At 39.1% G+C, this 24750-nt stretch overlaps 2 protein-coding genes across 2 annotated transcripts; both read right to left on the reverse strand.

Annotated features, from left to right (window-relative positions):
• Positions 1-10294: 10294 nt before the first annotated feature.
• LOC106980731 (olfactory receptor 2A1/2A42-like) lies at positions 10295-11335 on the reverse strand. Its single transcript, XM_015078804.3, is given in 2 exon segments — positions 10295-11220; positions 11222-11335. Coding segments are annotated over 2 exon segments (924 nt in total). The 5' UTR covers positions 11327-11335; the 3' UTR covers positions 10295-10401.
• A 6645-nt stretch (positions 11336-17980) lies between these two features.
• Positions 17981-24260, reverse strand: LOC106980732 (olfactory receptor 13). Its single transcript, XM_015078805.3, has 2 exons — positions 23319-24260; positions 17981-18118 (listed from the first exon to the last, which is right to left on the reverse strand). The coding sequence occupies exons 1-2, from the start codon at positions 24249-24251 to the stop codon at positions 17981-17983; spliced, it is 1071 nt and encodes a 356-aa protein (XP_014934291.3). The 5' UTR covers positions 24252-24260.
• Between the last annotated feature and the right edge of the window lie 490 nt (positions 24261-24750).

A 24750-nucleotide genomic window follows, 5' to 3' on the forward strand; every position in this document is an offset into this window, starting at 1 on the left:
TACAAAACAATGCCTTCTCTTTTCTGCACTTCCTCTAACCTCATCACACACACACACATACACAGGCACATTCACTCACATGTGAGTCCAGGTTTGGGAACGTCTCACATTTAAAAGCTGAGTACTTTCTGTGTGCCTGACACTGTTCTCCAAGTTATAAGTAATGCAAGAACTGTGTATGGGCAGCATAGACTACGTATTGTGGTTCTATTGACAGAAACATAAGGACTAAACCAACGTCAGTTTTCCTGAAATGTAAAGCCCCTCCATAATACACCCCAGTGTAAAGTTCTTTGGCTTAAGAAGGTTATTCTACCTATGTAACCTAAGTCCGTCATGCAGAAATTTCCTATTCTGTATCTAGCTTCACCATCCACAAGGTTATTGCTTTCATGCAGCCGCTTTGCACAATGTAAAATGAAATTAACTGAATTCTATACCTACTTACATTATTTGTGAGCAACATGTTCAATCAACTTAGCTTTGGTTTTTCCTCAAACTATCCCCATAGCAGAATAACAATCAGCTCATATTTAGACAAGACTGAATTTCCTTACCTGACTTTAAAAAGAATAGTTAACAGAGTGATAGTCCACTGAAGGGTAGATGTTACTCCACGTCTAAGAGGAATTAATGATGAAGTAAAATAAGGTGGCTTGGTTAGCTCCCACGTTTGGACTCAGGGACCCCAGAAGGGGAAAATACCTCAAGGTTGGGCAAGATCGTGCTTTCTGGGAGTGCCTGTGGGAGCTGCAGAACCCTCACTCCTGTTCCTGACTGCAAAGGTGGCAGAATCCTCAGAAAAGGCGCTTTTATTCTCCTATGGCCTCAGCCTAGTCGGTAGCGTCTAAGGGCTCCCTGGAGGGGTGGGCTGCGAGATACAGTGCATGCCCACTCCACTGGGAAGGGGACAAAGCAGTTCCCCAGTTCTGCTCTCATCCCCAGCAGGACACATGATCAGGATCACAACCAGCCACAGAGCACACCTCTGAAACAACACCGGTCATTACGGCCCCGGAAAACTTGGCATTATTTGGATTTCATGAATCCCAGCACTGCCCTAATTCCCAAACCATCAGGTCCTTCAGGGGAACCTAGAAGGAAGCAGAACGAGTGTGACAATGAAGAAGCTCCTGGCATTCACCTCTGTATTTCAGCTTCTCCCCACTGTACTCTGGGCCACCTTGTGTAGCAGCAGAGGGGGGAAGGAAGGACCCTGAAAAATCAGCTGGTTCCAAGCAACAGCTCAAGATGTGGAGATGGCATAGAGAGCAGGTTATGGAGGCAGGGAGCAGACCGGGGAGTCTGAGGAGAAACACGGAGTCCCAGTGGGGCTTATTAGAACATGCCTGAGGAGGGGTTTTCTAGAAAACAAACCACCCAATTAGGTCAATCTTGGAAGGATTCTCTCATCTCTATTCTAAAAAAGGAGCTGAAAGAATCTATTCCATCCGACGAGGGGAGGAGAGAACCCTCTCGAAGGCAGCTTCCCCTCCAAGCCACTACTTCTCCCAGAAGGGTGGAGATATTTGCTGCCTAAGGTCTTCTCATGTTTATTTCTCTATTAAACTAGACAGAGGAGAGCTAGGAATTTCATACCAAGCAATTGTGCAACTTACAAATTAATGAGTTTGTTACAGTATGACCCTCCTGGGGTCATGGCATAAACTCGAGGAAAATCTTGCACAGATTGTCACACGTGTCTTGCGAACACGCTTACCCGTGCTCCAACTGTAGATGTCCATGGAGAAGGGCCGCACATTCATCCAGGGACAAAGAGGTTGCTCCTGATTAGATAAGAAGCCTGGTGTGCGGGAGGCAATCCATAAACACTAGAATCTTTTCTTCTTCTCTTTTCACACTCAGGTGAACCACAGAAAATGTGGAAAGTAGGAAACACAGATGAACAACAAAAATCCCGCGAAGACAATAGTTAGGACGTGTTTTTCTACATTTGACATCGTGAAAACATCAGTTACAAAAAATCATTTTGGGGCACAAAAAAGAGAAAATTTTAACTAAGATGATCAGAAATATAAAATTTTGTGATACCAAACACAGTAAAATGTAGGCAAGACATCAAAATAAGGTGTTTTCTATTAGCATGAAATTGATGCAATTTTAGCCTGTGCACAGCTTCTAAAATGTGGTCAGAGTGAAACAGGACCATGTTCAAAATGTGCAAATATACAAAGGAAAGTAACACACAGAGAACAGACAGATCTTATTTGATATGACTATTCTCTCAAGTGCTTACCGTATATGCCCGGCTGCGGCACAGGAAGCCACCTTTCGTGAGCAAGTACTAAAGTGAAAACCTGGGTAAAGAACGATTTTAGAGAATACATTTTTATTGTCAACATGTTAGGAATATTGGTTCTAAATAGACATTTTGATAAAAATGAAAAATTAAAAGTTAATAAGTAACTCAGGATAACATTCGGGATTATTGCACAAACTAACAGGAAAATCCTTCAAAAGATAAACAAACGTCAACATCTATAAACTCAAAATTGTCAATATTCTGTTAAAATTAAACTGCAATAACTTTTATCTTGATCGTGTTTACTTTTTTTTTTATTTTGAGAGAGAGAGTGGGGGAGGGGGCAGAGGGAGAGAGAGAGAAAATCTCAAGCAGGCTCCATGCTCAGTGTGGAGTTTATTTTTTATTTTTTAGAGAGAGAGTGATAGTGTTTACTATTTAAAGAGAGTAACAATAACATAAATACAGGAAAGAACTAGGGTACAGAAAAACAAGGTCAGGATTAATTAAAATGAAAACATTATCTGCTAGCATTGGGCATTTGATTTCACCAGACCTTTTCATTTATACCTTTTATGCACGAAGTCAAGTACTGCCACAATTTGACTGTGGGGTTCATTTGATTGGTACATGGATAAAAATCAGGGTGGAATGGGTGGATTTAATCATCTCTCCAAGTAAATTACCGTAATGGATGTTTTTGCACAAAAAGCAGAGGGTAAGGTTGTGACAAATGACCAAGACATGATTTTCAGGATCGCGTTTTCAGAATGGCATGACCACAGTATATTGGTACAGAATGAAAACGGTAATGTTCTCAGTTGTATTTCTTAAGTAGTTATCAGCGAAAAGAGCAGACATTTGTTTGGAATCCTTAACAAAAGGGAAGAAGGAGGCGGGATTTCCAACGGCTGTTTTTAGAAATTTTATTTTTGTCCGTTGCTAGTGTTATCTTAAGGAAGACCCAGCTCCTTAAGAGATCCCTACTTCTCTTCTATACACCGTTGTCTCTGGGCTGCGGTGGCCAGCACGTGGCTGTACTTCCTAGCTCTCTGCCATCGGTGGTGGTGGTGGTGTCATATTCTTACAAAAGGAACATAAGCAGAAAAGATTTGTGCCGCTTCTAGGGCTACAGTGGGTATGCCTCCCGCACAATTGCTCTTCCCATCACTGGCTGGAAGCAAAGATCTCCAAGGCCAGGAGGATGGTGGTAGGTCCACGAGATGGAAGGTCCCTGCATCACCGCATGAGAGACTCTCACTTGCCTGCATCGGACTTAGCGGAGCAGGAAGTAAACTTTTGTTTTGTAAAAATTACTTTGATTTGGGGCTTCGTCTGTGACACCTTTACCCACAAATCCGTTACTTCACATTGCTTTTGGAGAGAAAAGGAATGAGGAAGGGCTGGTAACTCTCAAGTATTCGTGGCTTCTGAGACCAATTCACGTTGTAAAGAGCATCTCCTTATGGCGCAACATGCTAGGTTTTTATTTATGTCACGTAGCTGCCTTAGAGTCTGGGGAAGCATAGTTTACTCTGCATGATATTCGGTGTCCCATTCAAATTATTTCAATTAATAACATAGGTCATCTCACCCCTAAACATTACAGCATATGATTGAATAATGAAGTAAACAGATACAAAAAGGACATTTTCAGAGACACCTTGATACAATTCAGCAGTCCCACAAGATTCTGAACTGCTTTTAATTGCTTCGTTCTGGCTTTCCCTAAGATATGTAAAAAATGTGTACCGATAAATATTTGAGAACGTAAGGGTCCAGAGGTGCCTTGGAAGAAGTTTTTTTTTTTTAAGTTATAACATTAATACATGTTCATTGTAAGATTACTAAAAAACACAGAAGTATGTATTTCTCAAGCTTACTCTTATTTTTAAAAGCAACTTCTATTGGCTACTTCAGTGTGCATCATCCTTATATTCAGACATCTAAACACACACACACACACACACATGCACCCATGTGTATGGATATGTATGTATGAATTCGTGAAGAGCTAGAAGTTTCTCCTACAAAATGAAAATGAATTTTTAAAGTATGACACATTTTCTTCATTTAATTACATTTGATGAGTAATTTCCATGGTAGCGCATTATAGATAATACTCTTTTTCAAATACTGCATATATACTTCTTATAATTTACTAAGTCCAAAATTAATACATTTTAGATCATTTAGTATTTTTTATAATAAATGTCAACTCAAAATCCTTGTACCCATTTCTTCATGCAATTACATATGTTAAGTATTTCTCTAGACTAGGTTCTTAAAATTGCTATTTCCATTTTTAAGCGTTGAGTAGATATTTCCAAATTTTTTAGCATATAAAAATCTGTGCCTATTTATACTGCCACCAACAGTGTCTGAATGTTTGCTCTGACCCACACACTCACGAACAATAAAAGTATTGGCTTTGACCCACAATTTGTTGGTCAAAACATGGGTTCTCATTTTAAAGTAGATTTTCCTGGATGAGGATAAAGACATCGTCATATTTATTTTTGACTTGTGTTTATTCTGTGAATAGTCTGTAGCTACATATTTTCATTTTTTCATGGATTTGTATATTGCCCTTCTGTTTTATATACATTAAAATATCGTAGGTATATTATTATACCCTTTCTTAGGATGAGTTTTCAGGCCAGTTAAAAATTCAGTCTACTCTTCCCAAGCTTTAGTTTATCGTAGATACTTGGGGCGCCATAGGTCAGGCTGTGTGTGGGGACAGCCTAACTTAGTAGTTATAAATATGGTCTTTGGCCTTTGGAAGACCGAGATGAGGGTTCTCCTGTTCCACTCACTAGCTCTGTGAGCCTCAAGGGGTACTTAACATCTCTGTGTCTTGATTATGTTCATGTATAAATGAAATCTAATGGTAAAACATACTTCTGGGAATTATTGTGAAGATTAGATTGATATTAATGGATAGGTCCTCATAGAACAGTACTTGATATGACATAAGCAGTCAATAAAAGCGAGCTATTAGTATTATTATGCTAGTTACACAACACCAGACAGAGATCTGGGACCCTTTGCAAGTGAATGGTATTATTAATCCTTCCCCAACAGAATAACAAAACTTTTCTTTTTTTGGTGGGGTAGGACAATTCATGTAGAATATATCTTATGCCATCCGTAGTTCCAAGATCATTATTATATGCAAACCATTCATTCGGTATTTACTTTTGAATTCCTGTGCAACGCTCAGGAATTAATTGTATAGATTAGTCTCAAAATAATCCATTTAATTTTGTCTCTTATGTAAGAGAAAAAAAATTGAAATTTTAGAAAGTTAGTTGAGAGGCATCGAATTAGAGGTAATTATAGATCATCTAGTCCAATGTTTCATTTTCCAGGTAGGGAAACCATGCCCAGAGGAATTAAGTGATTTTTCTAAGGTCACACAGTGACCTGGTAGAACTGAGATAGGAACCCAGATGTCTGGCCCTCTGAGCCAGCCCTCTAAGGGCGAAACCAGACTGTGATCACAAACACACCTCTTCTCTCGGCCCAACGGTATTACACAAATTAAAAGCAAACAAATAGAGAACAAGCAAAACAAAATACCAGATGACACTAAAACAGTGCTGTAGTCAAAGTTCATCAGGAAGGAAAGAAAGCAGACCCTTCCCTGTGGTCTGGGAAAAGACATCAAAACTATGATGTCCAGTGAGGCCACATTCTAACTCTCCTTCCATTTTCCTCCCTAAGAACGAAAGATTTAACAGGTCTTCTCTATTGCATCAACATTCAAAGTGTGGTCTGTGGCAGCGAGATAAGAGAGATTGTTAGAAATGCAAATCTCTGCCCATCCTATTCAGGCCTGCTAACCTGCGTTGTTGCAAAATCTTCAATGATTTGTATGCACACTGATGCCGGAGAAGCACTGGTCTACACCATCTAACAAAGAATAAACAGTCATCCTATAGGTCAGTGGTTGTCTGTGCCCACTCCACATGCCAAAGACACTGGGGAACTCGATTCCAAATGGCTTGTGAACTAGCTCCCACCCACAGCATCCCACCCTATCATTTGTACTAGTTACAACCCCTAATTCTCCACCATCTTGCAAGTCGTAGGAGGATTAACACCCTCTGCTTGGCTGCTCAGCTCCCACGAGCACCTCCTGGCACACCATAATCACAGGCTTTCACAATTTGGCGTGCTCTTTTTGAAAGGCTCATATCCTCTGTTCCACATGACAGAAATCAATATACATAGCTCTTTATGTTAAGGAGTAAATACCTTCTCCTAATATGTTTGTAATTCCCTTGTGATCACTGGCAAATGAAACATGATTCATCACCAATATTCACTCTATAAGAAACTTGTAAGAACTGAGTGCATTTGAAACTAAAAGTGACTGATGGACAATCAGATGTCTAACTTTGAAAGAATAATGGCTGCTATATTTAAGTTACGTATTTCATGGAGCTGTACTGTTTTTTGCTTTTTGGTTTTGATAGGAGTTTAGGCTAAATGATCATTGTTAGCCAGCATTCACTAAAGTACTACTCTGACATGAGCCTGGTCTAGCTATTGAAGTATCAGAAGGTCCTGTTCAAAAGAATCATGCAGTTAATCTAGTTTGGATTTGATGGGATTTGAAGTGTTGGGGTTTGGAGACAACAGTCAAGGAAGAATTATTGAGATGTCTTTGGTGCAAAAAGGTGTTTTATTTTTTTATGCTGGCTTTATTAAAGCAAAGGGACAGGACCCCTGGGCAGAAAGAGCTTCCCGGACTGTAAGGAGTCAGTAATTATATACTAGCGAGTTGGGGGAGCTAAAGAGAAGGGAAAGTTTCCAAAAGGATTTTCATATGCTAAAGAATCACAGGATCCCAGAAGCCTACCTATTGTCAAGCTAGGGTTGTTTTCCCCTCTAGCAAAGTATTAACAGTAAGATAGTAGGGACTTCCTGCAGGAATGTTTTACTCTGTCTGCCTCAAGTATTTGTCAGTGGGCTGCAGGTTATAAGGAAAATTTAATTTTGCCTGCCGTTTCCTTCTGCCTTTGTTTCCCACATCAGACTGACTGGATTTGAATTCTGATTCCACTACTAGATTTTTGTGACATAGGGTATGTTCACTAATTCTTTAAACCTCAGTTTCCCTTCTGTAAGTGGAAATACCATTAATAATTCACAGCTTTGAGGTGAGGGTTACACCTAAAGAATTTAATATAGTGTCTGGTACACAACCATTGCCAAATAAATTTTAGCTGCAATTATTTTCTACCATACTAAAGGATTTTGAAAAATGTGGAAATCATAAGATAGTTTAACATTGAAGATTGCATGTAGCTAAGTGATAAAGGCTCATGAGTGCACCTGACCAGTGCTCGCTGAGCGCCTCCTATGTTCGAGGCAGGGTGCTAGTGTGGATGAAAAAGAAGAGGTGGAGAGACTCCAGTTCTTGCCCTTGGGGAGCTCCCATCTTACCTATGAAACTCGGTACCTTCCTGAGCAATATTCTATAAATGCCCCCTGAAAGATTATTACAGCAATTTTCAACACCGAAAAGGAAATCTAAATTCCTTTGTCTTGAGAACGGGCTCCTTTAGGTAAACTACTATCAACTACCCATTCTAATTCTACTCCATCAAGCGAAACTGAAACGTCGGTCTTCTCTTCCACTGTTTCCTGCTTCCCTGCACAGCTCCTGGCCAGAGCCCTCCTCTGGTCTCTGACCCTTGGAGTCAAGGTTCGTTCTTGTTATCACACCCACTGCTTACATAAGTTTAGAGTCAAGGTGCTTCCTCTAGCAAACAAAGCTTCTGTCTGAAGCCTAGTGGCATCACTTGATCTTAGTCACTGATTTTGTTTTACCAACTTGATCTCTCTGGTCATTATCCACAGATAGCTCCAAAGGGGCCATGTTTCCCAGTGGTTATGGCTATAAGGTCAAGAAATAGATTGCCTTCGTTCAATCCTGGCCTGGACAGTTAGTATCTATGATACTGGGCAAGTTACTCCATCTCCTTGTGCCTGAGTTTCCCTATATGTGAAGTAGGGATACTGTCTCTTGCCTCAAAGGACCATTTTGAGGATTAAATAAGAAATATATGTAAAGTGCATTAACTGGCCTATAGTGAGAGAGACAGAGAGAGAGGGAGAAAGAGGGAGAGACAGACAGACTATGGTGTTGCTATCTTGGTGTATTGGTTCTGGGTCTTAGCTCAGCTAAATCACCAATCTCAATAAGAATGGCCTTTATCTTCATCTTCTTTATGTTTTGTGTTCCTTTAAAAGTCCAATGATTTTTGCGACTCTGCCCATAGGAATCATTGTGCACAACAACCAACTTCCCATAAATGATTTCATCTTCTAGGCCTTACAGAGCACAGATCAACTCACTGTGGCATAGAAGGCTGGAAACAAGCCCTCCTTATGTAACACATTCACCTTTGGGATAACTTAGCTTTGTTCTTTATCGATAACACTGATGTTGAGGCACACAGTGCATACTGTTAAGTACTGAGGGCTTGGGAGCCAGACTGTCAAGATAAAGTCCAGATACTTGTTACTTTCTGGTATAAGTGTATATCAAACTGACAATAGGACCTTCTTCACAGCTTTGTTATAATGCCTAAATGAGATAGTCCATGTCAAGTGTTATCATTTCATAGAGTATGGCACTGGGAAAGCCATTAACCAAAATGTTAGTATTATAAAAACCCATTTTGTTTTCACATTTAGTGAGCTTTGCTGCCCAGTAATTAGGAATTGGGTTGAGTAATTATTATTTTTTTGAAGATTTTTTTATTTTGAGGGGAGGGGGCAGCGAGAAAGGGAGAGAGAAAGAATCCCAAACAGGTTCTGCACTGTCAGCACAGAGGCCAACGTGGGACTTGAACCCACGAACCATGAGGTTATGTTATGACCTGAGCTGAAGTCAAGAATTGGTGCTTAACTGACTGAGCCACCAAAGTGCCCCTGGGTTGAGTAATTATTGATTCCCAAATGAAGGGCAACACATGTATTCTTCTGAACAAGTGTTCCATTCACTCTTAATATGAAATTGTGAAAGACTGGACACAAAGTGGCCATTTTAGTCTCCAGGCAGGTTAGAAAATGGACTTTATAGGTGACACCCTACAAAGCCACCTGAAATGTATGGGATTCATCCCTAATCATTGGATTTGTAAAGTAGAATGAATTAGTAAAAACCAGTGCATTACCAAGCCAAAATAGCCAGTTATACTCTACTAGCCACTTACGTTCTCTGGTCAGATTTCCTATTTCAAGGATAAAACATCTAATGAGGGAAATTATGTACATGTGGACAAGCAAGGTGGACATGCTAATAAAAAGACTCTCATAAAAAAGAAAAGCACATATTGAGATACTCTGTACATCTAGATAACTTACAGCTTACACTCAAAGTTTTCTGGCGAATCCACAAACAACCCTAAATATATGTTTTCTTTGATACCCCTTATCAGCCTATTCAAGGAGAGAATGCACAGTTTTGCTCTTTTGTTACCTACGAGTAACCAGTTTATCTCCAGAGCTATAAACAATGTGCACTATTCCCATCCTGTCTACAAATTTTTCCTTCTTCTCTCCTTTTTCCTATATTCTTTGCATTAATTTTGTTCTTTCAATCAGCCTGCTTGTTTACTTCCTAATGTGAGTTAATTTTCATACAAAATTTCTCACCATCATGCAACACGTTAAGTAAATACCTCTGAGTTTCTTTAACAGTTATTCTTTAATAGGGCAAGTACAATTTTGGGATAATGGACAAGTGTGCCTCTGGGTTTGGAGGGTCACTATCTTTCACTGCAGCTTTCTTTTTTTCCCTAAGTCTTATGATATATACAGTTTAGTGAGTTTAAATACTTAGGTTAGAAAGAGAGATAGACTGTGTTCAACCTTTGGGACCTAGAAAATGAACTTAAACATTTTTTAATGTCACAGATATTAAATTCAATGAGCAATAAAAGAAAAAGATCGTATCTGATAAAATCACACCTGTAGATAATCAATGAATACAACATATCTAAAGCTTTTCATTCAAAGGAAGAGGAGGGCTTGTCCTTTAGGTATACCTAAGATGAGAAAAGTGAAGTTTCCTGGATTTAGGCAGTGATCAAGCACTTAGTCTGGTGATTCCAATGTCACTCCAATTGGGAATGACTTTCCTTGCACATTGCCCTTTTCAGGGCACTCCTGACATCTGCATTTCTCAGGCTGTAGATCATTGGGTTCAGCATAGGGTTGAAAAGGCTGTAAAACAAGGAAAGGATCTTCTGCTGCTCCTCAGGGTGGCGGGATTTGGGGGCCATGTACATGACAATGGCGCTTCCAAAGAAGAGCCCCACCACGCAGAGGTGGGAAGAGCAGGTGGAGAAGGCCTTTCTGCGGCCCTCCCCGGACTGGATCCTCAGGATGGCCAACAGGATGCGCGTGTAGGACACCAGCACCAGGCAGAGGGGCTTGACTAAGATAAACACACAGGCAACAAAGATGACAACTTGGTTGAGCCAGGTGTCAGCGCAGGCCAGCTTGAGGACAGACAGGATCTCACAGAAGAAGTGGTTGATTTCATGAGACCCACAGAAGGGCAGCCTCAGGATGAGAACCACATGGACCAGGGCCAGCAGGGAGCCACATGCCCAGGAAGTCACCACCAGGATGATGCAGCCTGTCCAGCTCATGATGACAGAATATCGGAGCGGGTGGCAGATGGCCACATACCGATCATAGGACATCACCACCAGGAGAAGACATTCTGTTAGAGCAAAAGTCAAGAAAAGACAGGTCTGCGTCATGCAGCCAGCAAAGGAGATGGACTGGTCTGGCTTCAGGAGGTTTACCAGCACCCAGGGCACTGTGTTGCAGGCATAGGCTATGTCAACGATGGCCAGGTGGGAGAGGAAGAAGTACATGGGGGTGTGAAGTCTGGAGTCCAGCCAGATGAGCCCCATGGTTGAGCCCGTTCCCCAGCAGGGTGAAGGCATAGAACAGGGAGAAGAGCCCAAAAAGGATTATGTGAATCCTTGGACCAAGACAAAATCCCAGTAGGATTAATTCTGTAACCATTGTTTGATTTTCTCCATTTTACTATTAAAGAGAGAACCAGATAGCTGTATGACACAATTATTTTAAAACAACTCTTTTTTATTATTCATAAATTTTTGGTATGTACAAAATTATTAAGAAACAACTTTAAGAAGTCACTGAATTAAAGAAGAAAGGAAGGAAGGGAGGGAGGAAGGAAGGAAGGAAGAAAGGGAGGAAGGGAGGAAGGAAAGTAGGAAGGCAAGCAGGCTTACCTATTTAAACAAATTTAACTGTCTTTAAGCTAAATTCTTAATCTGACATCTAATTTTACAGGAGAGGAATATGTTATGTGATTACCCACATGGAGCCTTTGACACTGTGATGGAATTAGGAAATATCAAACCATATTACAAAGAAAATAATCATGAAATCTGGATTGTTTCAGACCTACATATGTAAAAATATGTAAGAGAAATTCTAGATAGTAGAAATAAGAGGAGCTTTAAATGAGAATGGTCTCTGGAAAAGAAAATAATTTCACTTACTTCAGCTGAAATCATGATTGAGTTCTATCAGTATCTAAATCCCATGTTCGTGGACTGGAAGAATTAATATTGTTAAAATGTCCATAGTTGTCAAAGCCATCTATTCAATACAATTCCTGTCAAGATTCCAATGACACTTTTATGGAAGTAGAAAAAAAATCTGAAATTTTAAGAAAGCATAAAAGACCTCGAATCCTGAGAAAGAAGAAAGCAGGAGTCATCATCCTTCTTGATTTCAAGCTATATATGAAAGCTATAATAATCAAAACAGTGTGATACTGGCATAAAAACAGACATACAGACCAATGAAAAAGAATCAAGAGCCCCAAAATAAACTCATGTAAATAATATTTGACACAGGAGCCAGTGGAGAAAAGACACTGTCTTCAATAAATGGTCCTGGAATCATTGGATATTCACATGTAAAAGAATGAAACTAGACTCCTACCTCACACTACTCACAAAAATTAACTCAAAATGGATGAAAGACCTAAATATAAGATGAAAAACCTTAAAACTCCTAGAATCAAACAGGAAAAAGTCTTCCTGACATGGGTTTTGGCAATGATTTTTTAAATATAATACCCAGGGGGGCCTGGGTAGCTCAGCTGGTTAAGCACCTGACTTTGATTCAAGTCATGATCTTATGGTTCGTGGGTTCAAGCCCGCATCGAGCTCTGTGCAGACAGCTCAGAGCCTGAATTCTGCTTCAGATTCTGGGTCTCCCTCTCTCTCTGCCTCTCCCCTGCTCATACTCTGTTTAGCTCTGTCAAAAATACACACACACACACACACACACACACACACACACACACACACCTAACACCTAAAGCACAAGCAACAAAATAAAAAAATAAACAAGTGGAATTATATCAAACTAAAAAGCTTCTGCATAACAAAAGAAATGATTAACAAAACCAAAAAAAGACAATCTATGAAAAGGGAAAAAATATTTGCAAACTATATATTTGATAAGGGGTTAATATCCAAAATATATGAAGGACTGTTGCAAATCAACAGCAAAAACAACAGGGGCACCTGGGTGGCTCAGTCAATTAAGTGTCTGACTTTGACTCAGGTCATGATCTCACAGTTTATAAGTTCGAGCCCTGCATTGGGCTCTGTGCTGACAGCTCAGAGCCTGGAACCTGCTTCTGATTCTGTGTCTCCCTCTCTCTCTGCCCCTCCCCCACTTGTGCTCGCTCTCTCTCAAAAATAAATTTAAAAACATTAAAAAAATTTAAGCAACAACAAAACATGAAAAAACCTCCCAAATAACCAAATCAAAATGGACAAAGAACCTGAATAGACATTTTTTTTTCAAAGATGACACACAGCCAATAAGAGCATGACAAGATGTTCAATATCATTAATCATAAGGGAAATGCAAATCAAACCCATAATAAAATAGCTCTTCACTGCTGTCAGAATGTCTATCATCCAATAGACAAGGGTTAACAAATGCTGGAGGAAAGGGAGCCCTTGTGCACTGTTGGTAGGAATGTAAATTGGTGCATCCACTAAAAAAAATAATATGGAAGTTCCTTAAAAACTTAAAAATTGCATTTGCATATCACCCAGCAATTCCACTTCTGGGAACATATCCAAAAGAGCACACCATGTGGGAGAGATGTTTGTGCCCCGTATTCATTGCAGCATTACCTATAATAGTCAAGGCACAGAAACAACCTAAGTGACCATTGATGGATAAATGCATAAAGAAGTTTTGGTATACATATAGGTTGGAATATTATTCAGCCATAGAAAAGAAAGAAATCCTGCCATTTGTGACAACATGAGATCATTGTGCTAAGTGAAATCAATCAGACAGAGAAAGAAAATATGGTATGTTCTCACCTATACGTGGGATCTAAAACAAATAAACAAATGAAACCAAACTTATAGAGGGAAAAAACCTGATCTGTGATTACCTGAGGAGGGGGGTGGGTGGAGAGGGAATTGGCGAAAGGTGGTCAAAACATCTTTTGATCAAACTGATCAAAAGATCAATTTCCAGTTCTAAGATAAATAAGTACTGGGGATGTCAGGTATAATATCATGACTATAGTTAACAATTATGTATGATATATTTGAGCGTTTTTTTTTAAATTTTAATGTCTATTTTTGAGGGGGGGAGTAGGGGAGGGGCAGAGAGAGAGAGAGACAGACAGACAGACAGACAGAATCCGAAGCAGGCTCTAGGCTCTGAGCTGTCAGCACAGTGCCCAATGTGGAGCTTGAACCCACAAGCCGTGAGATCGTTATCTGAGTCCAAGTCAGATGCCCAACCGACTGAGCCACCCAGGTACCCCTGTATTTGAACTTTAAGAGAATGAACTCTAAGAATTCCCATCACAAAATAGAAAACCTCTTTTCTTTTTCTATACACACACACACATATATATATATATATATATATATATTTATATATATATACATACATATATATCTATAGGTGTATATATATACACATATATATCTACAGGTGTTTATATATATACATATATATATAGGTGTGTGTGTATATATATATATATATAGGTGTATATATATATATAGGTGTATATATATATATATATATAGGTATCTGAGATGATAAATGTTAACTAGACTTACTGTGGTAACCATTTCACAATATTTTTAAGTCAAATCCTTATGCCTATATACTTTAAACTTATATAGTGTTGTATGTCAATTTTTTTTAATATTTATTTTTGAGAGGAGTAGGGAAAGGCAGAGAAAGAGGAAGGGAGACAGAAGATCTGAAGCGGCTCTATGCTGACAGCAGAGAACCTGATTAGGGGCTCAAATTCATAAACCGTGAGATCACGATCTGACCTGAAGCTGGACTCTCAGCAGAGTAAGCCACCCGGGTGCCCCTGTCAATTTTATCTCAGTAAAATTAGGGGAAAAAATTTAAAGGTCATAACCTAGAATGAATAGAAAGAGGAAATATACTCATCTTGCTGTTAATTCAATCCTTCATATTTCTAACATGTATTATAACTGAAATCCAAAACATAAGAAACTACTATTTACATCAACAAACAGTGGCTGACCACAACACCATGAGTTAAAATATACTTTATAAGTAGCTAATAGGAACAAATTATTGACCAATGGTAATTCAGTTTGTCTACTGAGAAATGGACACATCAACAAATTAGTGATAAAATACTTAGTCTATGAATTTTATCCTAGACTTGGTAAACAAGAGAATATCTGGAAATATATGACTGGAGAGTTTTGGGAACCTCCAAAAGTCTAGTCAAGGTGCTTTGATACAACCTCAGGGAGGCAGGGCAGGAGGATGTGACAGCGAACCCACGTGTAGTTGCTTGTGTGGGCTACCTGTCTGGAGACAGACTGTGGAAAAAATAAAGGCGATGATCCATACGGAGCATAGACACAAAGTCTATGAGAGAGGCAGAACTTGTGCGTCTTTAAAGTTTTTTTTTTTTTTTTTTTTTTTAAGAGAGAGACGGAGACAGCACAAGTGAGGGAGGGGCAGAGAGAAGTAGAGAGAGAATCCCAAGCAGGCTCCACACTGTCAGTGCAGAGCCCAATGGGGGGATTCAAACCATGAAGCCATGAATTCTTGAGCTGAGTTGAAACCAAGAGTTGGACGCTCAACTGACTGAGCCACCCAGGGCCCCTGTCTGTGCATCTTCAATGGCCTTCAGGGACAATAAGCCTGACCATGTCATACCTATATGACATGCATTAGTTTTACAAAATCAAATGAAATGCAAACAGATTAAATTTCTTATGGGCTGGTGGGGGTTATGAGGGTGGCTCAAAACTGTAATGTGTTCCAGGTCCAAATGTAACCTTCAGGCATAGCGAGGTACATTAACTTACATAGGTACAATTTCAGAATTTCAAAAAGGATAAATTGTCTGGTTAATGAATAATCAGGTAAATCTAAACTTCTAAAGTAAATATCTAAGAAGGAAATAATTTCATATATAATCATCAGAACTTGATAGAACCTATGTTTTATTATATATATATATATATATATATATACACACACACATATATATGTATGTGTGTGTGTGTATAATTTATTGTCAAATTAGCTAACATACAGTGTATACAGTGTGCTCTTGGTTTGGGGGGTAAATTCCCATGATTCATCGCTTACATAAAACACCCAGTACTCAACCCAACAAGTGCCCTCCTCAATGCCCATCACCCATTTCCCCTATCCCCTGCCCCCCCTATCAACCCTTGTTTTTTCCTCTGTATTTAAGAGTCTCTTATGGCTTGCCTCCTCTCTGTTTGAAACTATTTTTTCCCCTTTTCTGCCCCCATGGTCTTCTGTTAAGTTTTTCAAGTTCCACATATGGAGTGAAAACATATGATTTCTTTCTCTGACTTATTTTACTTAGCATAATACCTTCCAGGTCCATCCACGTTGTTGCAAATGTCAGGATTTCATTCTTTCTCATTGCCAAGTAGTATTCCATTGTATATATAAACCACATCTTCTTTATCTATTCATCAGTTGATGGACATTTGGGTTCTTTCCATAATTTGGCTATTGTTGAAAGGGCTGCTATAAACATTGGGGCACAAGTGCCCCTATGCATCAGCACTCCTGTATCCCTTGGATAAATTCCTAGTAGCTCTATCGCTGGGTCATAAGTTAGCTATGTTTTAAACAGTAAATCTTGAAGAATGATGAGCTGGCAAGTTCTCCTCTAAAGTAGTGGGCACGGGGAAGGCAGAATTCCTAAAATCACCACCTATTGTTAATCTTTGACTCAGAGGAAGCGTAGGACTACTCACCTGCAAGTAGTAAGGAAAGACTGAAAACTGATTCATCTTATTTGCTTATGTAGTTACAAGCCAAGACTTTGCCGAGTGTTCTTCTGGGGTAAGGGCTGATAGGATAAGTGAGTTTTCTGGATATAAGAACTATTGTGGACCGTAAAGAACTAGGTGTCAGTTCTGTGTAATCATAGCCTATTGGAGAATCTGTTAAAGGCTAATAGTTGATCATACTCATGAGTGCCCCCTATGTGCTGGGCACTGTGGAAACACATAGTAAAAGCAGGAGGATGGTGCTGAGCTTTGTGAAGATTTTCTCGTACAAAAGTGCTTCAGAAGAAAGCAGTGATAAATAAAAAGATACACATTAAACACAAAAGTCCTATAAAAAGAAATGATTGACTATCTCGTCCTTCTCCCACCTCACACACCAGCACCTAACACCGTGGTCCCCTTTCTATACTTTTCCCATCCCCACTGCACAAACTTATCTTCCAAGCTATGAAAAATCTAACACTTACACATATTTATTGAATACATTCTAGCTGTCCTTAATGCTAAGCTTAAGATAAGCATATGACATAGATTTAGTACGCACTGTACCTGTGTTGACAATAAGTAAATGCATATTTTATATAATAACCAACATGTTAATTTTCCTGACATAACACCATTCTGTAATATACCCTCCTGTAATTTTCTTTGGCTAAGATTATTCCATATGTTCTGTTTCAATGCATGACACAGAAATTTCTTACTCCTTCTGTTAGTGCTCTCTTTTCTAAGTAAATGTCTATCACGTGGATATTTCTCCACCAATGAAGCAAATTAACCAAACTCGAAACCCAAAACATCTTTATATAATTTGTCTATAAAATGTGCATCTAATATTTCCCCTGAAACTATTCATATAGAATGTGAACAATGAGCATATATGTTTAACATTAATAAAGAGTATTTACTTCTCTAACATTTAAAATAAAGATTGTCAGAAACAGACGGATAGTCCACAGAAGTGTAGATGCTACCCCATGTCTAAGAGGAATTAATGATAAAGTAAAATAAGGTGGCCTGGTTAGCTCCCACGTTTGGACTCAGGGACCCCAGGAGGGAAAAGTACCTCAAGGTTGGGCAGGATCGTGCTTTCTGGGAGTGCCTGTGGGAGCTGCAGAACCCTCACTCCTGTTCCTGACTGCAAAGGTGGCAGAATCCTCAGAAAAGGCACTTTTATTCTCCTATGGCCCCAGCCTAGTTGGTAGCGTCTAAGGGCTCCCTGGAGGGGTGGGCTGCGAGATACAGTGCATGCCCACTCCACTGGGAAGGGGACAAAGCAGTTCCCCAGTTCTGCTCTCATCCCCAGCAGGACACATGATCAGGAACCACAACCAGCCACAGAGCACACCTCTGAGACAACACCAGTCATTACGGCCCCAGAAAACTTGGCATTATTTGGATTTCGTGAATCCCAGCACTGCCCTAATTCCCAAACCATCAGGTCCTTCAGGGGAACCTAGAAGGAAGCAGAACGAGTGTGACGATGAAGAAGCTCCCGGCATTCACCTCTGTATTTCAGCTTCTCCCCACTTTACTCTGGGCCACCTTGTGTAGCAGCAGAGGGGGGAAGGAAGGACCCTGAAAAATCAGCTGGTTCCAAGCAACAGCTCAAGATGTGGAGATGCCATAGAGAGCAGGTTATGGAGGCAGGGAGCAGACCGGGGAGTCTGAGGAGAAATACGGAGTCCCAGTGGGGCTTATTAGAACATGACTGAGGAGGGGTTTTCTAGAACACAAACCACTCAAATAGGTCAGCCTTGGCAATAGTCTCTAATCTTGATTCTGAGGTGAGGAGATTCTAGGGGTCCAGTCCCTCAGGCCAGGGGGAGAGAACCCTCTGGAAGGCATCTTCCCCTTGAAGCTTCCTACCTCTTCTGGGTTGGGAGAGAATTTCCTACCTGTGATGATGTCATGTTTATTTGCATCCTATTGTTTTCCTATACTGGATGTGAGGGACTCAAAATGTTATCTGAGAAATCTCTTATCAATCAAGCATGAGATTCAGAAACTAATTAGTTCATTACAGTGTGATTCCTGGCTTCCTGGGGTTATCCCATAAACTTATGGAAAACTGGTTACAATTATCAAGTTTCTTTTCTTTTTATGTTTCAGGTGACTTGTAGAAAAATGTGGATATCTGGAAACTGATGTTTAAAAGAAAAAAAATAGCGTCACACTGAAATTGTGAAAAAAATAGGATTTTTCTCATTCATCACTGTATGACTATCAGTTATAAAAAGTAGGAACTTTGAACTAAGACAATAAGGAAATTAAATATAAATTTTTATGATACCAAACAAACTTTAACTTTGGGAAATGCATCATCTCAAGAGTACATGTTCTCTAGTACATATCAAGGTAACATTGTTTTAACTTATGGACAACTTCTAAAAGTGGTCAGAGTAGGGGCATCTGGCTGGCTCAGTCCATAGAACATGCAACTCTCAATCTCGGGATCATGAGTTCAAGCCCATGTTGGATGTAGAGCTTACTTTAAACAAAAAGTGGTCAGGGGTGCCTGGGTTGCTCATTGGTTTAAGCATCCAACTCTTGATTTCAGCTCAGGTCACAATCTCACCATTCATGACTTCAAGCCCCATGTACTGTTGACAACACAGGCCTGTTTGGGATTGGGATTCTCTGTCTTCCTTTATCTCTGTCTCTTCCCTGCTCACATTTGCATGTTCATCCTCTGTCTCAAAAATAAACAAATATTAAAAAAATGAAAATAAGAAATTTTAAAAAGTGGTCAGAGTAAAACATAAACATATGTAAAACATAAATGTTTACAAAGGAAAATAACACATAGCATAATTAACTCTTAATTGCAAAAAATATATATATTTTTAAAAAAAATATGTTCTTTTTTACATTATCTGTTAGCATCAGACATTTTCTAACCATCAATCTTATGGTTATCTCAAGGTCCACCAGAATTTGGACATCATTTCCATTTGGAAGTAGAATAAAAATCAATACTTTGATAATTTAAACACTTCCCAAAGTAAATTGTCTCAATAATTGGTTTGAAAAATGTTGGCTTTTTAATGTTTACTTATTTATATATAGAGAGAGTGTGTGTGCATGCAAGCAGGGAAGGGGCAGAGAGAGAGGGAGAAAGGGGGAATCTTAAGCAGGGACACTGGGCTCGAACTCATGAACTGTGAGATCATGCCCTGAGCCAAAACCAAGAGTAGGACACTTAATTGACTGAGCCAATAACAAAATGTTGGCTTTTAATTGATGAACTAAGTATCTGAGTCAGGGATGAACATATCTTCAGAAAGTCATAACATATATAATTAATGGAAAATAACAATTGCTATTATCAATGTTTCACTTGGAATCTTGAAAACTGGGAAAATAAAGAGGCAGAATTTGTTAGTTCATTGAGCACAGCCCAAGGTATAGAAACTTCAGTTGTAGACATCTAGGTTCATGATAAGAATAAATTGTGATCTATTGGGAGGAATTTTTCTATAGTTTTGAAGAAGTACCTTTCAGCATTATTCAAATCCATCTGTTCTGATTCTAGGCTCTTTGAGCCATATATTACTGTTTATTCATTTCTTGGATTTTTGAAAAGAGAACTGGGTTATTTTGGATAATGGGTATAGGTACTCCTTTCCCTGGGAAGGAACATCCTTCACTATAAAGGTTGAAATTGCATCTGGGTTAATCATAATTATCTTGTGAGTTTTGTGAGAGCCATTAAGTTCTGACAATTCTGATCAATTCCAGATTAACTGACAGAAAACTAGTTTCCAGACCTTCCAAACTGATGACCAGGACTTAGGCCCCCAAAGATTTTTTTCAAGAGAAGTTGAATTGAGTTTCTTTTTTTCCTTTTTTCTGGGATCCATTGAGCCACTGATGACTGTCCATGTGTTCCGTAGTGCCCATAAACTCCCAATGAAGAAGCCTCACACAAGATAAACCCTGAGGCTAAAATTGTGGTTCTATAGCCTGATCATCAGGATTTCCATAGAAAAAGGTTAACCAAGAAAGATTAGTATGCTTATTATTAAGGACTAAACATTAACCCCATAAGCAAGAACATTTGAAGTGATAGTTGTTCAATAATATAAAACACTTTGAAGTAACTAAGTAGTTTCTTTTAATCCCCCATATTCCTAACTGTTCAGTAGAGTTTAACTCCACTAAAGCTTGATAGAAGTTATTTCTTCAATTTACTTCAGGGTGTAATTTACAATCAAAACGTTCCTATAACTGTGCTTAAAAGACTTTACTTATCTTCAAGTTCAATGGCTTTTCAAGCACCTGAGCCTTAACTATATCCCAAAATACAATTTAAAAATTACAATTTGTAAAAGGTATTAATTTACTGAATACACCTTAAAAAACATGTTATTTTCTTCTATCAGTAGAAAAAGAACTAATAAAATTGTAAAATGTAAAAGTAATAAAAGCATCAAAATTTTGCCTATGTATTTAGCCACCATAGAATTTAGAGTTTTGTTTTTGTTTTGTTTTGTTTTGTTTTTTTACTTTCATGAGGAGGAAATCTTTGCAACTGCATAAAAACCTCACTTAACCCTTTTTATTTTGAGATTACAGTAATGCACATGGCATTCCATATAGAGAATGAGGAAATTCCTGTTTGTAAGGCTATCATTTGAAATTTATTTCAAGAATAGCCAGTGAATAATAAATCATGCACTTTCCCTATTTTGTTTACTTTTTAATCTTCAAAGGATCAACTAGCCCTTTGGACATTCTATCTTTTATTCATATCCTTTTTATCCATCATTCATCGTGTACCTTTCCTATAAACATTCTCTTACAGAACATCTCCCATATCTCAATTTTCTAAAAACAACAATGGAGAAATCTTGTTAAAGCTTCTACATTGTGTAAGTAGTGGCTTTTGCAAATCCTCCTAGATTTCTGTGAGAAACTTGGTTTTATCTTTAAATTTGTTTTTAATTTTTTTAAGTTTATTTATTTTGAGAGAGAGAGAGAGAGAGCACGCACAAGTAGGGGAAGGGGCAGAGAGGGAGAGACTCTCAAGCAGGCTCCACACTGTAAGTGCAGAGCTTGACATGGGGCTCAAACCCACAAACCACGAGATCATGACCTGAGCCGAAATCAAGAGTCAGAAGCTCAACTCACTGAGCCACACAGGCACCCTGGTTTTATCTTTAAAATCAAGGAGAGAAAAAATAGACTTAGTATACTGGGTAAGCAGTGGAATGCATAGTTTTTTTTTATCTCAGATTTAGAAGATTGTGAAATTGAATGAGGTCATTCCATGAGATGTATCTGTAAATGCTGACCCAAGATGAAGCAGAGGGTTGGATTCATTACCTCCAGATGATCCAGCACTGAAAAGGAGAAACAGTTATCCTCACTTTCTTTACCCAAAGAAAGCACACATTCTCACAGGCTCATCTAGGGTATTGCACTTAGGTCCTCTTTAGAGGCTCACCTTTCAGGAAAAAAATCATTTTGCTCTAGAAGGTGGTTATAGGAAATATTCACAATGAGTCAATCCAGATCAAGATTTCCTGGTCCTGGAAACCGCTAATAAGTGTTACAAAAAATTGTTTATGTGATCAAATAAGTTTGGAAAATATTGGCTAAAAACTGGAATAAAAATCTTCTTTACTGCAGATATTCTTACAGTTTTCACAATGATAATATGAATTGTGAGCTCTAAAGTAAGGCATCTAATACGCAATAATTTTCAAACTTACTTGACCATAGAGTTTATGTTAAAGCTCTCTTGAGGAGCTGGTGTTTTGAGAAAAAGACTTTGAGAGGCATGAGGCTAGACCATAGCTTGAGAAAGATGTTATAAAGAGTATTGTTCTAGACCTGCAGCTTCCAAATCTTGGCTCATGGACCAGCTGCATTACAATTAGCTATTGATAATGTTTTTTAAGTTTATTTATTTTGAGAGAGAGAGAGAGAGAGAGAAAGCAGGGGAGGGGCAGAGAGAGAGGGAGAGAGAGAATCCCAAGCAGACTCTACATTGTCAGTGCAGAGCCTGACATGGGGCTCAATGTCAGGAACCGTGAGATCGTGACCTAAGCTGAAATCAAGAGTCAGATGCTTAACCAACTGAGCTACCCAGGTGTCTCGACAATATATCAAGATATAGATCTCTAAGACATATCCCACATCCACTGAATCAGTGATCTAAGTGGTGGCTCAGAAGACTGACTGTATTTTTAATAAGGGTCTCAGATAATTCTCATGCTACAGTTGGAAACTCTTGAGATAATATCTTCCTAGGTCACTATCAACCTGACGCCATAATATTTTCATAGGCTCTCTTCATTCCTGGGACTCTTTTTTTTAAATATGTATATATATATATATGCATATGTAATATGTATATATATATACATGTATATATATGTACATATACATATGCATATATATACATGTATATATATGTACATATACATATGCATATATATTTTTTAAATAAATAAATATATACATATACACACACACACACACACATACATATATACGAGAGATGGAGAGGACAAGCCAGGAAGGGGCAGAGACAGAGGGTGAGAGAAATCCCAAGCGGGCTCTGTGCTGTCAGCACAACATGGGGCTTGAACTCATGAACTGTGAGTTCATGACCTGAGCTGAAACCAAGAGTCAGATGCTTAACTGACTGAGCCACCCAGGTGTGCCCCCAGCACTCTCTTTAAGGCATTCTTCACTTCTGAGTTCCTAAGACTATAGATCAGGGGGTTGAGCATGGGATTGAAAAGGCTGTGAAACAGGAGGAGATATTTCTTCTGCTCCTTGGGGTTCCCATGTCTGGGCCCAACATACATTATAATGGCCGTGCCATAAAAGAGTCCAACCACACAGAGATGGGATGAGCAGGTAGAGAAGGCTTTTCTTTGACCTTCCCCAGACTGGATCCTGAGGATGGCACAGAGGATGCACATATATGAGATTACAATCGAGGAGAAGGGTCCCACTAGTACGGAAATTGCTCCAGCCAATACCACAATCTCATTGATGTGTGTATCTGCACAGACAAGTTTGAGAAGAGCCATGATTTCACAGAAAAAGTGATTGATTTTCTGGGATCTACAGAAGGGTAAGGGTAGAAGTAACATGAGATGAATCAAAGACAGAAGGACTCCAAAGGTCCAGGAAGTCACCACCAGCATGATGCAGACTCTCCAGCTCATGATGACAGGATATCGGAGTGGGTGGCAGATGGCCACATACCGATCATAGGACATCACTACCAGGAGAAGACATTCTGTGACAGCAAAAATCAAAAAGAGAAAGGTCTGTGTCATGCAGCCAGCAAAGGAGATGGGTTGGTCTGGCTTCAGGAGGTTTACCAGAATCTGGGGCACTGTGTTGCAGGCATAGGCTATGTCGACGATGGCCAGGTGGGAGAGGAAGAAGTACATGGGGGTGTGCAGTCTGGAGTCCAGCCAGATGAGTCCCAGGATGAGCCCATTCCCCAGCAGGGTAAAGGCGTAGAACAGGGAGAAGATACCAAAGAGAAGCATCTGAATCCTCAGAGCAAGGGGAAATCCCAATAGGGTAAACTCTGTGATAGAGGTCATATTGGCTCCCATATCCCTATGATGGAATAGAGTTAATGTATATGACTTAAGAGAAATCATTCAAAATAAATTTATGTTGTTTGAAACCTTTTTTTTAGGACAGAAAGTTATTCAGAAACACTTTCAGTACATTTTTATGTATTTTAATGAATGTTTAAAGACTTTAGTAGCCCTGAAATAAATTTAAAAATAGATACACACACACACACACGTTTCCTTTGTCGTTAATGTTATTAGCAGAGTCTAAATTTTCAAAATAAATACATTGTCACCTGTCAGATACACAGTTTTTGTTTCATTCAGTGAGCTACCCCATATTCTTCAAATAAATTCTGCTTTTCTTTGCCAAAGTCCTTAAACAGCAGTATGTCTAATCTTGAGTTGGAAGGGCTCATTAAGAATAACAATATACTAGGGTTAGCTAAACCATCGGCCAGATTCACCATTAGCCATTAACCTCTCACCTGCTTGTCTAAACACACTTTTGGGGGGGGGGGGCAGAGGGAGAAAG

This window comes from Acinonyx jubatus, chromosome A2 (assembly GCF_027475565.1).
Source record: "Acinonyx jubatus isolate Ajub_Pintada_27869175 chromosome A2, VMU_Ajub_asm_v1.0, whole genome shotgun sequence".
Taxonomy (NCBI): Eukaryota; Metazoa; Chordata; class Mammalia; order Carnivora; family Felidae; genus Acinonyx; species Acinonyx jubatus.